Here is a 16,765-nt window from a genome sequence, read left to right as displayed (position 1 = left end):
GCCTAGGCAACCCCGACTCATGGTGACCCCGTGTGTGTCAGAGAAGAAAACCATAGGGTTTTCAATGGCTGATTTTTTTCCCCAGATCACCAGGCCTTTCTTCCAAGGCACCTCTGGGTGAACCTGACCCTCCAGGCTTTCAGTTCAGCCAAGTGCATTACCCATTTGTGCCACCCGGGGATTCCTACTACTTGTACTGTTGTTGTTTTGGTTGTTGTTGTTAGGTGCCATCAAGTCAATTTTCGACTCATAGCGACTCCGTGTGACAGAGTAGCACTGCCCCAGAGGGTTTTCTAGGTTGTAATCTTTACGGGAACAGATCACCAGGCCTTTCCCCCACAGAGTGGCTGGGTGGGTTTGCACCGCCGACCTTTCCGTTAGCGACAGAGCGCTTAACAGTTGTGCCAGGGCTCCTAGCCACTAACAATTATTGATCCCTGAGTAAGCGCCAGCTGTCATCCATGCATGGCCTCCTGTAAGTCTTGCAACAATCCTACAAGGTAGGAACTAGGATTATTTCCACTTTACAGTTGAGGAAACTGAGGCTTAAAAAGATGAAGTCACTTGTCCAAGGTTGCCCAGCTATTGAAGTGGATACGCCAGGGTTTTCACCCCAGCTACCATCTTAGGCGCCCATGCTCTTAACCATTATACTGCACTCGGTGGAAAGTCGAGAATTCAACTCCGTTCGCAGATGGGAACTACATAGAATCAAATATTTATTCAGCACCTACTACATGCCAGGCCCTGTGCCAGGCACCAGACGAGACAGACAAGGTCCCTCCCCTTGTGAAGTTAAGGTGTAGTACGGGGGACAGGTAATGACTTAATAGATATATGCAGAGCTGTAAGTATGTACATCTATGCTTACAGAACACAAATACAAACATCCTGACCTGTGAAGTTAGCCATTAACCAGAGCTAAGTAGCTCATGGGGAGAGTGCTTATTCAGGAAAATAAACACAGGGATACAGTGGGGAAATTAAACAAGGAGGTGGGGGCTATTGAGGACAAGAAATGCCCTTCAGAGAGCACGTGCCATTGTCATCTCTGTCCGGCATGCCAATCACACGTGGCTGACCAGGGCAGGGTTTGGAGAGGGCCTCCCTAAATGATTACTTCTTTTCAAAGAGGGCCCTGGGCCTTTGTGAACTGCTGAACAAACCTGTTTTCCCGGAGCCGCTGCTTTTCCTCCCCAGCCTGTGCCCCTCCCTCTCTCCTTTGGGACACCACCGTCCATGGCCTGGTTGGAGTTCTCTATGCTGTACAAGAAAACCTCCTATGTCCTCTCTATTGGGATCAAAGATGAAGGAGTTAGCTGTAGATCTGTCTTCTCATTCATTCATTCATGCATGCATTCAGACAACAAACACTTCTGAGCACCTCCAATGGGCTAGGGCCGAGGGGGTGAACCAGACAGATAAGCCTGCCCTCAGAGAGCTTACATTCTAGTGGGCCAAACAGAGAAACAAAGGAATATCATTTCAGAGCACAGAGGAAGGAAGCAGGTTGCGTGGAATAGCGGGGGGCTCCACCTTAGATGGGGTGACCACGCAGAAGAAACTGTGAGCACAGAAGCTCTGTGGTGGGAAGGAGGGCCCAGAGGGCCCAAGAGGTGGATGGGGGAGTAGAGTGTGGGTCCTGGAGACAGGCGGCCTGGGTCCAAGTCCTGCTGCCCACTGAGCAGCTACGTGACCACCCAGCAGCCCCCAGCTCATGAGGCCGGAGTGGGGACCCAGCGGCAGATGACGGGGAAGCCCCAGGTGGTGGCGCTCAGAGGACATCAGCTGCTCTTGGTAGGGGGGGCGCGGCACCATCGGTGGCTGACCCACATCCCCACAAGCAGGGTCTCTCCACCCCTCCTGCTGCGGTGAGGTTTTTAAACACTCCAACAAGACCACTGTATTTTTAAAATAATTTTATGTTTTTTATCTCCCCTGATTACAAAAGGAGTATAAAGTGGCAAATGTCAATTTTTTTTAATTATAAAAAAATTCTTTTTCCTTAGTCCAAAAGCCAAACAGGCTCATTATTGTTTTAGAAAATACAGATTCGCATAAAATGAGAAAAACACACGTACAGTATCAGCAGACAGCAGCGTCTCACAGCTTTCTCTGTGGTCATGAAGGGCAAGTGGGAGAAAAGAGGCTTTCAGGTATTAAAAATAAGCAGCCGAATGACTCTAAAAAACAAAAAGCCCATTGCCGTCGAGTCAATTCCGACTCATAGCGACCCTGTAGGACAGAGTAGAACTGCCCCATCGGGCTCCCGAGGAGCAGCTGTTGGATTCAAACTGCCGACCTTTTGGTTAGCAGCTGCGCTCTTAACCACTACACCAGTCTCAGCCACTGGCTGGACCCTCTGGAAGTGGGGAGACCCAGACACCACATGCAGCCTGTGCCTCTGTGAGAGGCCCGTTGTCCTGGAGCAGGGTTCCTGTGACCTGGATGGGGCAGTGTGTGACTTCCCGCTCTCTCTTGCCCCTCAGCTGTCAAGGACTTCGTGATTGTCCCCCTGCACACCACTCCCGAGACATCCGTTAAGGAGATCGATGAGCTGGCTGATGTCTACATGGATGTGAAAAAACTCTGGAACGCTCAGGTGATGACCCTCTTGTTTGTCAAATTCCCATCTAACAAGACCAGAATCTTGTCCTCGGATGGGATGAGTAGCTCCCAGGGAGTTGTGTGCTCCACTCCCTCTCCTCAGTCTTGAATATACTTCTTCCTAAATCTGCCCCAGAGAGTCCTGGGAATCGGCACACTGCATTACCAGTAACAGCTGCCAACATTTACTGGGTGACTAGCTCATGCCAAGGCACTGTTCTGAGGCTTGACATGAACAAATTTGTTCCAACCTCCCAACAACCCCATGAGGTAGGTGCTTTTATCATTCCCACTTCGCAAGTGAGAAGAGTGAGGCACAGAGAGGTTAGGAGTCTTTTGGTTACAAGTGTCAGAAGCTCAAACTGGCCCAGGAAAAGAGAGATTTATTGGCTCATGTAACTGAAATGTCCAGGAATAGTTCAGGCACAGCTGGATCCAGGGCTCAAAGAAGGAAATCAGGACTTGGTTTGTCTCTTTTTTTCCATCTCTTGGTTCTCCTTTCCTCTGGGTGGGCTCCCTTCTCAAGCAGGCTCTACCTTTGGGGTGGCAAGATGGCCACCAGCAGATCCGTGTCCTGGGATTGTGTCTCGTCAGCTCTGATTGGGTCATATGCCCATCCTTGAACCAATCACTGTGATCAGGGGGCTGAGATGCTCTGATTGGCTGAATCTGTGTCAGTTCCACCCAGACCTCCAGGACTGAGGTGGAGGAAGGGTGGTTTCCAAAGGAAACATGGAGAGCTGTCCTCAGCAGAAGCGGGAAGCAGCCTCCATTCTCTAGGCCTTATTGTCCCCATCCGAAAATCAGAGATGCCATTACCTGTGGCTGTGAGGGTCTGTGGAAGCTCTTGGCAAATGTGGAAGGGCTCCAGAGGGCTCTTCTTCCTTTCAGGAGGTGACTCTAGTAATCCCCCTTCCTCCTCCTCAGTTCTCTGGTTAGAGTGTAAAATGAGTCAAGTCAAGTGTGGACCGAAGAAGAGTTGATGCCTTTGAATTGTGGTGTTGGCAAAGAATATTGAATATACCATGGACTGCCAGAAGAACGAACAAGTCTGTCTTGGAAGAAGTACAGCCAGAATGCTCCTTAGAAGTGAGGAGGATGGCGAAACTTTGTCTCACGTACTTTGGACATGTTATCAGGAGGGACCAGTCTCTGGAGAAGGACATCACACTTGGTAAAGTAGAGGGTCAATGAAAAAGAGGAAGACCTTCAACAAGATGGACTGACACAGTGGCTGTAACAATGGGCTCAAGCATAACAACGATTGTGAGGATGGCGCAGAACTGGGCAGTGTTTCGTTCTGCTGTACGTAGGGTTGCTATGAGTCGGAACTGACTCAACAGCAACTAACAACAAAACGGAGTGTGGACACAGACAGTCGATCGGAGCTGGGGCACGGAGAACACAAAGGGTGTATTTCATTGTTTATTTGTAGACAACGGGGCAAGAGAAAGAGTCATCTATTCATTCCATCCTTAAATTATTGATCCATCCACCCATTCAATGAGAATTTATCGAGCGTCTATTAAGTGCCAGGTCCTGGAGGGGCATCGTCAGCACAAAAGTGAACAAGAGGGGAAATTCTGTTGCAATGAGGGAACTTCAGTGAGGCACAGCAGGGCTCAGTTCTTACCTTCACCACTTGATCTCCCAATTGTGTTCCTCCCAGTTGAGTAAGTCCCTTAATTAATCCCTCTGATCCACACTTGCCTGTATCTACCACCTAGTGTTATCGTTGTGAGATTTACATTAAACTTTATGAAACACTTAACACAGGGCCTGGCACACGGAGAACGCTCAGTAAATCACGCCCAGTATAAGCAGAAGCTGTAATCACAGGGGTTAACGGAGACATGCAATCCTCAACCACTCGCATCAATCTCAGAGGAAACCAGGATCACCGAAGTCAAAATAAAATGTTTCTGAAGAAAACGCTGAAGTCAGCAATAGCCCCAAACAATAGCACAAACAAGGAAATCTGACACTTCCTCTGGATTGAAATGTCAAAATTCTATCCCAAGAGCCCTGGAGGGAAAAACTCTTCCAAGATAGAAAATTTCTGTTGATGGCTTCAGAATGGGGGTGGACAGATCACCGTACGGCCCCTCACCTTAAGACCCATCCCTGCTGCCTCAATAGACAGAAATTCTGCAGGAAAAAGGGCCCAGTCAAGACAGTGGGGGACAAAAAGCAGTTCCAAAGCTGTCACACACACCATCCAGGTTCATTTTTCCTGCTTGGAAGCAAAAGGCGTTGATTCATTCTTATGTTTATATCCTACAATAGTTTGAGCCAGAGACAAGAGAGGGGCAGGAATATATTAGCTGGCTTCTTCTCTCCCCCCAACTCTGCACGCTAAATGATAGCGAAGCGTGGTGACTAACAATAGGGGAGAACAGCTACCACAAACATCCTCCTTCCCACTGAGAACACCCTCCCTTGTACACCCTTACCTGCTCATCAAAATGGTGACTCAGTTTTAAACCGTGGCCCCTTCTTTTAAACGGCACAAAGAAATGAAGCCAGATCCCGTTGTTTACTGGGCATGGGCGGTGGAGTCCTCGCTAGGGGACTCTATCTAAAGTTATCCTGCAACAATGCCCACCAGGTGACAGTTCCCAATTGTGTCTTTCAGAATTTCATTTTCATGGGCGACTTCAATGCCGGCTGCACCTATGTCCCCAAGAAGGCCTGGAAGAACATCCGCCTGAGGACTGACCCCGGGTTTGTTTGGCTGATTGGGGACCAAGACGACACCACAGTCAAGGGGAGCACCAACTGTGCATATGACAGGTGCAAGGCATCGTGGGGACCCCTGCCAGCCCATCCAGTGCCTTGGTGTGCATTAGAAAGGGCGCCCCCTCTGGGCAGATGAAGCATCACCAGGGCACTCCGCTTAGAGAGCAGCAACGATTAGATTTCAAGACCCTCCACCAGCTACATGTGCTGTGTTTACACTGTATGACTCTTAGTTACCTAGGGCTGGCGAGCAAAATACCACAAACTGGGTGGCTTAAAACAACCAGAATTTATTGTCTCATGGTCTGGAGGCTAGAAGTCCAAAGTCAAGGTGTTGGCAGGGCCGTGTTCTCTCTGAAGGCTCTAGGTGGGGATCCTTCCTTGCTTCTTCCTAGCTTCTGGTGGTTGCCAGCAATCCTTGGCGTTCCTTGGCTTGTAGACACGTCACTCCAGTCTCTGCCTCCATTGTCATATGGCGTCTCCCTGTGTGTCTACCTCTGTTTTCTCTTTTTATAAGGACTTCAGCCATATTGTATTAGGGCCCGCTCTAATCCAGTATAACCTCATCTTACCTAATTACATCTGCAAAGACTCTGTTTCTAAATCAAGCCATATTCTGAGGTTCCGGGTAGACATGATTTTAGGGGAGCACAAGTCAGCCTAGTACTATGGTGGCCCCGTAGCTCAGCGGTGATGAGTACAGACTTTGGAGTCTGACACACACCTAGGTTCAAATCCTGGCTCTACCTCTTATTATGTCTGTGACCATGAGACTTAAGCTCTGTGTACTTCAGTTTCCTCACCTGTACACGGAAACCCTTCAAGTGCCTCACTTGTGGACGTGGGGATTAAATGAGGTGACAGTAAATGACGTAACCCTGCTGCTAGCACCGTGCCTGGTGTAGGCTGTTAATCATTCCATCACAAAGACACCATACAGTTTATTCACCCAATCACCTCTGTTGGGATTCCTTGCAATTTGCTATTATAAACACTGCCGCAATGAACATTCTGCGTTTGCCCTTTATGCACATAGTTGTAATTTCCTGAGGGTAAAACCCTAAAAAATGAGACCAGTGGGTGAATGGGTATTTACACAATCCTAAATACGAATATGGGTAAATAACAGCATTCTCTTGTACTTGTAAGGGCTCTTTGGAGATTTTAAGCAGCTTTTACCTTTGTGGCGCAGTGGTTAAGAGCTCGGCTGCTAACCAAAATGTTGGCAGCTCGAATCCACCAGCCGCTCCTTGGAAACCCTATGAGTCAGAATAGTCTCTACGGCGACAGATTTTCTACACTTCTTGTACCTGAAGTGTGCAAATGCCAGTGGCTACTCGCCCACAGCAGAGACTGAAGACAGGGAATCCCCTAGCAGCCCCAGTCCCACGGTCCCACGGAGGCCTGGTTCCCAGAACTCACCCTGCAGCACAGATGGCGTGAGATGGCCATCTGCAATAGGACAGTTGTTCTCATTTCTCAAGTTTTGAGGTCTGGCTTTCATTCCTACCCTCTGACCTCCTTTGTTCCTCTCAGAGGAGCTTCAGGGGCTGCTGTTTCCTTTGCAGAAGACATTGCTCCAGCTCTCAAAAGTGAAACAGCCCCGAGCGCTGGGAACTGCCCAGTCAAGGTGGAAGTCACGGAAGACTCAGCAGCTCCCAGACTGCCTCCTCCTCCCCACCCCCACCCATGTTGGAGATGGCCACTCGGCCACTCGCACACGCCAGCACGTGACCGTGGGCAGGTCACCTCCCTTCTCAGGCCCATTCTCCTCCCCTGACAAACGGGGCAGGGGAGAGGGGAGAATAGTGATGCAGAAGAAGAGTTAATCACAAGGGAAGAGAATCACAAGTTTATACCACATCAGGTCAGGTGGGGAAACAGTAAAAAAACACAGTTGTTTACTAAAAGGATCCTGATTTTACACCCGTGTATGCCAAAGAATGGTGGGATTACATGTGGTTTTTTAAATGCCCTTTTATTTTTTCTAGCTGTTTTAGGTTTACAGAAAGTATAGTCACAGCTAGATGAGCATCAGGAGAAGGTACCTGAATGGTGGACCCACCACGCACGTAACTAGAGGAAGTCAGAAACTGGAGGGGCTCAGCCATGGTCTTTGCTTCTGGGTTTCAAAGAACAACTTTAACACATTTCAACCTGATGTGAGGAGCTTGCTTTGTGGTTAGGTTCAAAGTTAACCACGGTGGTGCGGATTGCAAACATGGGAAACCAAAATCAAAACCAAAAACCAAACCCGGTTGCCGTCAAGTCAAGGCTGACTTGTAGCGACCCTATAGGACGCAGTAGAACTGCCCATAGGGCTTCTAAGGCTGTAATCTTTACGAGAGCAGACCGCCACATCTTTCTCCCGTGAAGCGGCTGGTGGGTTCAAACCGCCAACCTTTTGGTTGGCAGCAGAGCGCTTCACCACTGCGCCACCAGGGCTCCTCAGAACCCAAAACAGAACCGGGGAAAGCGGGGTGGATACTCATGACGTGGCCTTGTGGCTCTCCTTGTCATTCTCCATCCGTCGGTTGGGGCCACACAGACCCAGCCTCCGTCACTCGCCTTGTGATGGTCTGAGTCTGTGCCATGCTCGCACTTGTTGTCAGCGCTGCGGCCCATCTGCACTGTGGTTCTTTATACCCATTTATTTCCCGCTGAAACAAACTAAGCTTTAAATGAAACTTCATAATAAGTCAGTCAGAAAACAGTATCACTTGCCGTAATTGAAGGTAAAAATAAACTTGGTTAAAACCCAGACATTGGTAGATTCTGCCTTAGATCTCTTGCCTGCAGAATGCTCGGACGTTGTGGCCTGCTTTCTCTTTGTCAAATGGGAGTTTAATCAAAAACCAAACCCAACCCATTGCCATCGAGTCCATTCTGACTCATAGTGATCGTATAGGACGGACTAGAACTGCCCCATAGAGTTTCCAAGGAGCGGCTGGTGGATTTGAACTAGCTGATCTTTTGGTTAGCAGCCACGTTCTTAACCACTGCGCCATCAGGGCTCCACCAGGGAGATATAAAGACAAGCCAGCCCCTATTGGAAAATTCCTCCGTGACCTAATTAAGAACATTGAAACATAATTGGAAAATGAACTACATTCTCAGTATGTAAGTTGTGGTGGGGTGAGGTGGTGCCTTGGTCTCCTGGGGCTGTCATGACAATGTACCACAAACTGGGTGGCTTGTAAGAACTGAAATTTATTGTCTCACAGTTCTGGAGGCTTGAGGTCCAAATCAAGGTGTTGGCTGGGCCGTGCTCCCTCGGAAATCTGTAGGGGAAGATCCTTTCTTATCTCTCTCAGCTCTGGTAGCCCCGGGCTTCTTTGGCTTGTAGATGTATCTTCACATGGCTGTCCTCCCTCTTTCTGGCTGAGTCGCTTTTCCTCTTTTATAAGGAATCCACAGTGATGTCACTAAGGTTGGTGTCACCCAGTGCAGTAACACACGCTGTCGCCCCTCCCCGACGCGTCTCCTCCCGTCCCAGACCATGCCGAATCCTTAGTAATGTTTTTTCTGCTAATGCTACTCGTAAATCTTAAACGCCAGCAGTAATGAAAACAACAGTGTGTAACTTGTAGGCATGCAGACAAAACCACATGATCTGAGGCGTCGTTATAATTGGGTAATAATGACAGCTCTGACGGGAGCCTGTTAGAAGTAAATTAGCATAGAATTAGCCTTGTAGGTATATGGATAGTTGTAAACTGGGCTTACAAAAGATGTTTTTGTTGGTGTACCTAACGAACTACAGGGATATTTTTATACAAAAATAATATATTTCTGCTGAAACACTGCACAAAAATTGTATAGACCATCATTTTGCTGTTGCCTTCTCTGACAGTGTCACCCAGTGTGGTCCGCACCCCCTGAACCCCCCTGGTGACGCCACTGGGATACTACTCACATGGGATTAGTATCCACCCTACTCCAGTATGAATGCATGTTAACTAAACTAATAACATCTTCAAAGACCCTATTTCCAAACAAGGTCATGTTCACAGGTGACTTAGGACTTCAACATTATCTTTTTAGGGGACACAATTAAATTCATAACATGTAGCATTCATGTGTCATGTAAAATCTTTTCTTATACCACCAGGGATACCCGCCTACGCGGAGAAGCACTGGCCTGGTGCCCACATGGCCATGGCAGGGACTAGTCCTATTTAGCAATCTCAGGCTCTGCTCTGTAGGTTAGAAGCTAAGCCAGGTCTAGTGCACCACATGGAGGGGCCAGAAAAAAACCAAACCCGTTGCTGTTGAGTCAGTTCTGACTCATGGCAACTCCATGTGTTACAGAGTAGAACTATTCCATAGGGTTTTCTTGGCTGTCATCTTTAAGGAAGCAGATCTCCAAGTCTTTCTTCTGTGGTGCTGCTAGGTGGGTTTGAACTGCCAACCTTTCAGTTAGTAGCCAAGAACAAACCATTGGTGCCACCCAGGGACATTGAAAGGGCCAGGGCCAGAAGCTCAGCCAATTCCAGCTGCCAAACACAGACCTTGGTTTATCTTGGATATTGGCAGGTGGATTAACATGATTGTCTCCCCTTCCCTTGCTCCAGGATCGTTCTCAGAGGACAAGAGATCATCAACTCTGTTGTTCCCAATTCAAACAGCATCTTCAACTTCCAGAAAGCTTATGGGTTGGCTGAAGAGGAGGTAAGGCTGCCATCTTGTCTTTCTATGCTACTGTCTTGGGAAGATGGATTGATGTCACCCTGTGAGGTCACCAGTGAAAGCACAACACTGGGCCATTGGACCTCAAGTGTCAATGCCTATGATTCGGTGGTTTGAGCACCTGCCTGCATTTCTAATTGAGTTGGTCCAGGGATAATGCTCACCAGTGTGTGTACCACTGGGTGACTTTGAAAGATTTTGGTGATATCTTTTCTCTCTTAACCTGAATTTGTTCATCACTAAAATGAGAGTATTTGGCCCATAAGTAATCCCCAGGCATCTCCTAATTCCCAAAGCTTTCTCCCTTTTCTCCGTGTAGGCCCTGGATGTCAGCGACCACTTTCCGGTTGAATTTAAACTACAGTCTTCAAGTGCGGTAACCAATAGCAAAAAATCAGTGTCTCCAAAAAAGAAAAAAAAGGCCAAAAGCTCCTAGATACAACAGCACCATTTTACTACCCATTTCCTGCCTCTGAATAAACAGCTTTAACAAATATGAACTGCTCCCTGCACGCGGGAAAAAGACTGGCCCACCTGCTTTCATTTTTCTACTTGAATTTAATCCTACTTGAACCAAACTGGGAGAAGAGTCTTTTATCAGCCCTCCCAGGGCCAGTACCTCCCCTGAATTGTCCAAAAGGAAACCCAGTGGGTACTTTCCAGTCCAAAAGGACGGTCTTCACGCCCTGAGGTAGAGTCCCGCCAGCTGTCACTGCCACTGTCAGGCCCACCGCTCAACCCTGCCCTTAGAGGCTGCAGGAGGAAGAAGCACTTCTGCTTTCTGTCTTCACAAGTGGATCCTGTTCTACCAGAAATAACCAGAGACGCCAAGGCCCCAACAACACCCCAATGATTTGGGGGTCACTAACTGTTTTAGGGATCTGCATCCTTATGTCTGAAGTCAGATCCCATCATGCCTCACAGGATGAAAGATGATGACCACTCCCACCAGCCTTCCTCTGAATCGTCCTCCTCCACCTCAGCCACCCCAGTAACAACCAGTGTCATCCTCTGAAATACTGTTCTGACCACATCCTACCCCATCCCCACCCTCTGCTTATAAATCCTGCAGGAGCTCCCATCCCAGCCCGGATGGAGCCCACAAGGTCTCTGTCACTGGGTGTCTCAGTCTGCCTCCCCTCCCGCCAGGCTCCCACCTTGCACTTCATGTTCCAGCGGGACTTCGTCTTCCTACACACCCCATGTCATCCCTCCCTCCGGGCTTTGGCTGTCCCATGTACCGCACCCCATCCTAGAAGCCTGAGTGAGGTACTCCTCGGCCCCCACATACGCCATTCCTCTATTGTCGCATACCCCACACCACGGCCAGTATTAGGGCCCCTTCGGGTCCCCTGCGACAGAAGCCCAGCTGGCTGGCAGGGACTCAGAGATTTTGTTATGTTTCTGCAACCAAAGAGACTTGTGGAAGACCAGCAACAGGGCACCGTTTTACCTGTATCCAAGGTGCCCATTTTGTTTTGCTGTTTTACCTTATACTGTTTCTTTGTTTGAGTTGTCCATGAACATGGCAAAATATGCAAGCAATTAGCAGTTCAAACCCACCTCGAGGCACTTTGGAAGAAAGGCCTGGTGATCCGTTTACAAAAGGTCACAGCCTTGAAAACCCTGTGGAGCAGTTCTACTCCACACACACGGGGTCACCATGAGTCAGAATTGACTGGACGGCAACTTGTTTGGTTTTGATTTGTTTAACAAAGAATAAGCAGGCGAAAGGAGTGCCATACTCTGGCCTCATCTCCTAGTTTCCTTTTTCATAAGCAACCCCTCTCACCAGTTTATGTAATCTTCCAGAGAGTCTATGCATAAATAAGCACCATATGTAACCTTAACCAATAAAGTATAGCCTACCATACGCACGGTTCCAACCCTCACTTATTTATCTTACTATTTCTCGGACGATGTGACTTTTGATACAAGGAAAAGAGACCATCAACTTGGTTTTTAAGATTATGTAGCATCTGACTGAGGGAAGAAAATCAAAAGCAGGACCCTGCTTAAGCAGGAGGAAACCATCTTCCTCAGGCATCCAGCTCACCTCGGGGGTCTTGTTGAGGGCAGGGAGGAGGGTATCAAGGCTGCTGAGACTCCTCCTGCCACCTCCTCTCCTGAGGCCCGGCTCACTGTCCCAGGAAAACTTCCGGCTTCCAAGGTCCAAAGTGGTCAAGCATGTAGTTTACAAATGAGCTTATTCTGGAAGGGGAGGACCATCCTTCTGCTCCCGTGTGCAAAGCTCCGTGGCTGGTGTGGCTGGGATGAGAGCCCTGGCCGCTGGGCTTGGGACCGTGTGCTGGATAGAAGGCAAGGAAAGCTGGACAAGACGCTGAATGAGCTGGTCGTGGCTCTGACCTGCTCCTGCCACCCCACAGCTTCCTTGGCAATGGCACATTCCACTGTTCAGGGGACAGGTGACCGGAGGGACAGGCATCTGCCAGCCCTCATTCTGGGCAAAGTCTGCCAGCGAGGGGGAACAGAGCTGGTCTTCTCACTGTCCACAGCGCAATGGAGTCGCAGACATCCTGTCATCCCTCGGGGTCACTTGGCCTGGCTGGAGCAAGGAATTCCTGTGACCTTTGGGGAATGGATATGTACCCTGGCCATGTGCACCCTGTCAGCCTTGACAGGGCCCCAGAGATGCTTTGTCCACAGTGACTCAAACTTAGTGTGCACTAGAATCCCAGGGAACCAGTTAACATGCAGATCCCCAAGCTCCAGGCCCCCAGAGTCTGTCTTAGGGGTTTTGGGGTGAAGCCCAAGAACCTGCATTTTTAACAAGCCCCTCCCCGCCCCAGGTGATTCCAATGCAAGTGATCTGAGGACCACATTTTGAAAACACTCTCCTGTTCCTCCTTATCCATGATTATGAATAACATTGTGAAGAATGGGAATTCCAGAACACTTAATTGTGCTCCTGAAGAACCTGTACTCAGACCAAGAGGCAATCGTTTGAACACAACAAGGGGATACTAAGTGGTTTAAAATCAGGAAAAGTGTGCATCAGGGTTGTATCCTTTCACCATACTGATTCAGTCTGGGTGCTGAGCAAATACTACGAGAAGCTGGACTATATGAAGAATTGGAGGAAGACTCATTAACAACCAGCGACATGTAGATAACACAACCTTGCTTGCTGGAAGTGAAGATCTGAAGCACTTATTGATAAAGATCAATAAATGGAGAAAAGATTGAAGTCATCAAGGATTTCATTTTACTTGGATCCACAATCAACACCCATGGAAACAACAGTCAAGAAATCAAATGATGTATTGCACTGGGCAAATCTGCTGCAAAAGACCTCTCTAAAGTGTTAAAAAAAGCAAGGATGTCACTTTGGGGACTAAGGTGCACCTGACCCAATCCATGGTATTTTCAATTGCTTCATATGCATGTGAAAACTGGATAATGAATAAGGGAGACCAAAGAAGAATTGACGCCTTTGAATTATGGTGTTGACAAAGAATATTGAATATACCATAGACAGCCAGAAGAATGAACAAATCTGTCTTGGAAGAAGTACAGCCAGAAGGCTCCTGTCATGGATTGAATTGTGTCCCCCAAAAAATATGTATGTCAACTTGGCTAGGTCATGATTCCCAGTATTGTATGATTGTGTAAATCTGATGTGATTTCCTTAAGTGTTGTAAACTCTATCACTATGATGAGGTTATACTGATGAGGTCTACAAGATTGGATAGTGTCTTAAGCCAATCTCTTTTGAGATATAAAAGAAAGAAGCGAGCAGAGACACATGGGAACCTCATACCCCCAAGAAAGCAGTGCCGGGAGCACAGCGCATCTTTTAGACCTGAGGTTCCTGCACAGAGAAGCTCCCAGACCAAGGGAAGACTGATGCATCACAAGGACCTTTCCAGAGCCAACAGAGAGAGAAAGACTTCCCCTGGAGGGGATGCCTTGAATTTGGACTTGTAGCCTACCTGGACTGTGAGAGAATAAACTTTTCTTTGTCAAAGCCATCCACTTGTGGTATTTCTGTTGGAGCAGCACTAGATGACTAAGACAGCTCCTTAGAAGCAAGGATGGCGAGACTATGTCTCACATATTTTAGACATGTTATCAGGAGGGATCAGTCCCTGGAGAAGGACAGCAAGCTTGGTAAAGTAGAGGGTCAGTAAAAGACAGGAGGACCCTCAATGAGATGGATTTGACACAGTGGCTGCAACAATGGGCTCAAGCATAACAAGAATTGTGAGGATGGCTCAGAACCGGCCAATGTTTCGTTCTATTGTACATAGGATTGTTACGAGTCTGACTCAGCAGCACCTAACAACAACTGCTATTCCTCCTTAAGTATAAAGAGACAGGCTGGCTTTGGAGCCACATTCTGTACCCCCTACTAGCTGTGAGACGTTGAGCAGATTACTTATCTTCAGTTTCCTGATCTGTAAAATGGGGACAATAAACAAATCAGCTCATAGGTAGCATTTAAATTAACTAACGAACATAAAATTCTGAGCACCTAGTAAGCACTCAATAAATGGAAGCTATATTTTTATTAGCAGGACTTGTGTGGTCAAAGGGTAGGCCACTTAAGTCTTTGGGTACATATTGCTCTCATTTAGAATGAATTTTTGCCAAAGTTCCATTTCTTTATCACTCACCGCAGCCAAGTATTTTGGCAAGTGAGCCTAGAGAAATGAAGATGCCTCTGCTTCCAGCAATTGTTATTTCTTCTTCCGTGCCCATACGCCTTTCTTGCCTTGAACACAGAAACACCTCCCTGGTGCTCTTCACCCTGTCCCTGCTGGGGTGGAGGGGGCTTCTCCAGTTCAGCCACGCTGGGAACCAATAAAATGTGACAAAATGGGGGCCATGTCCCTCGTTCCTCCTGGAAGGAGAAAAGGCACCTGGCCCAGGCGGGTATGTGGGTGGAAGTAGAGCTGCTGATAAGCTCAGAATTGCAACAGCTGCCAAGTCTCCCCATCAGGCACCCGAATGGTCCCAAGGCAGAGGCCACAATGAGAGCCAGCGTTCCTGTGTCACTTACGCACAGGCCACACCTGGCCCCATGGCTTCAAGCTCTGGATTCAGAAATGCTACTGAAATTAAGTAAAACTAAAAGAATTTCAAGAGAACAAGGATGCATGCATGAGAACATGAGTGCGTGCACACACATATTCACACGCACGTCCACTCAACTCTTCTGTGAAAGGGGTTGAGAAACAGTGAGTGCCCAGGATGGGACAACAGCCGAATGGTTGCTTGGTTTCCTAAGTCTCCAAATGCGTGAAACAAAGCTGCAGACAAAAACCAGATTTCGTGGGGCCAAGGGCAAAGGGGGCTGGGCTGCCCTGGTCCAGTCACCAACTCTTGTTTGGTGACTTTGGTCCACTGCTTCCACTCTTGTCCCCTCCAATCTGATCTCCTCCCAGCAACCAGAGGGAGCTTTCTAAAATGCAAATCCCATCCCCCTCATCAAATCTCTTCACCTGCCTAAAACCCTCAATGGCCCCCCATTTCTCCCTGGATGAAGATCCAATGCCATACCATGGACTACAAGGCCCTGTATTTCTTGGCCTTCACTTACATTGCCAACACCATTTTTGACCACTCTGTATACTCTCACCACACCATTTAGTTCCTCCATTCTCCATGCCTCTGGGCCTTTGCACATGCTGTTCCTCCTGGATCACTCTTTTCTTCATTCACTTAGCTAACTTCTCCTTCCTCAAAACTCAGCTTAAACTTTCCTTAATCAGGGAGGCCTCCCTGATCAGCCCCTGATCTGTTTTGGGAACCTCAGTTACATCTTGCCCCGGTGTCCTGTATTTCCACTTCCTCACCCTCATCTCAACTGCAATTATTTGCCCAATGTCTGCCCCCTTCCCGGCCTCCAGACTCCAGAAGGCAGAGCCGGATCTTCTTAGTCAGACATTTTCATTAAGTTAATTAAACGCAGAGGACGCTGGCTCTGCCATCTTGGAGTAAAAGGCAATAGCATTCAAGAGGAATCTTTTTTCTTTCAAGAAAGAATGTATTTGAGCAAAAGACAGCAAACATTGGATCGTAGAATTCTTGTAATTTTTCTTTTAGAAACCCTTCCGTACAGAAACCCCTAACTTACAAATTTAAACCCATCACCGTCATTTTACTAAGAACAAACAGCACCCTCTAGTGTGCCAAAGTTTGTCAAAGATTTGAAGGATGTAAAACGGGAAAACTACAAGGGACACAAAAACTAAAACCTTAAAACCCAGCTAAACCCGTTGGGGAAAATGCAGAACTGAATTTCAAATTCCCATGGACTGTAGACTTTCTGGAGCAATGGAGGCCGGATGAACCCCTGAAACTATTGCCCTGAGATAATCTTCAAACCTTAAACCAAAAATATCCCCTGAAGTCATCTTAAAACCAAACAATAGTTTAGCTTAACTACTGAAGAATGTCAGCCTTGAGCATTATTCTCTTTTAAGAACTATCTACACGGGATCAAACTGACAACTGTAACTCGGAAGATTAGAAAGGAATCTTGGGCAGTGAGTTTATGTTAATGGGGGAGGAAAAACTTAGAAAAGGAGGTTGAGAATGGTTGCACAACTCGAAGAATGTAATCAATGTCACTGAGTTGTACATGTAGAAATTCTTGAATTGCTGTACGTTTTGGTGTGTATGTTCTCAACAACAACAAACAGCTAAAGGTAAACCTCATTGTGGTTCCTTAAACTTGCCTTCCACATTCCTGCCTTCAGGCCTT

The 16,765-nt window shown here is 47.7% G+C and overlaps 1 protein-coding gene across 2 annotated transcripts in view; it reads left to right on the top strand.

The window, feature by feature from the left end:
- The window catches only part of DNASE1L3 (deoxyribonuclease 1 like 3), a 33,168-nt gene extending 22,637 nt beyond the window's left edge, over positions 1–10,531 (top strand). For both annotated transcript variants that reach the window (XM_004368646.1, XM_004368645.2), the window contains 4 exons: positions 2,490–2,602; positions 5,243–5,400; positions 9,921–10,017; positions 10,355–10,531. In XM_004368646.1, coding sequence (XP_004368703.1) covers positions 2,490–2,602; positions 5,243–5,400; positions 9,921–10,017; positions 10,355–10,471 — 485 coding nt within the window. In that variant the 3' untranslated portion in view covers positions 10,472–10,531. The remainder of the gene's footprint in view (positions 1–2,489; positions 2,603–5,242; positions 5,401–9,920; positions 10,018–10,354) is intronic.
- Positions 10,532–16,765: the final 6,234 nt, after the last annotated feature.

Source organism: Trichechus manatus, unplaced genomic scaffold, assembly GCF_000243295.1.
Source record: "Trichechus manatus latirostris isolate Lorelei unplaced genomic scaffold, TriManLat1.0 scaffold00001, whole genome shotgun sequence".
Taxonomy (NCBI): Eukaryota; Metazoa; Chordata; class Mammalia; order Sirenia; family Trichechidae; genus Trichechus; species Trichechus manatus.
The sequence above is the reverse complement of the archived record's forward strand: the minus strand, read 5'-3'. Positions and strand labels throughout refer to the sequence as shown.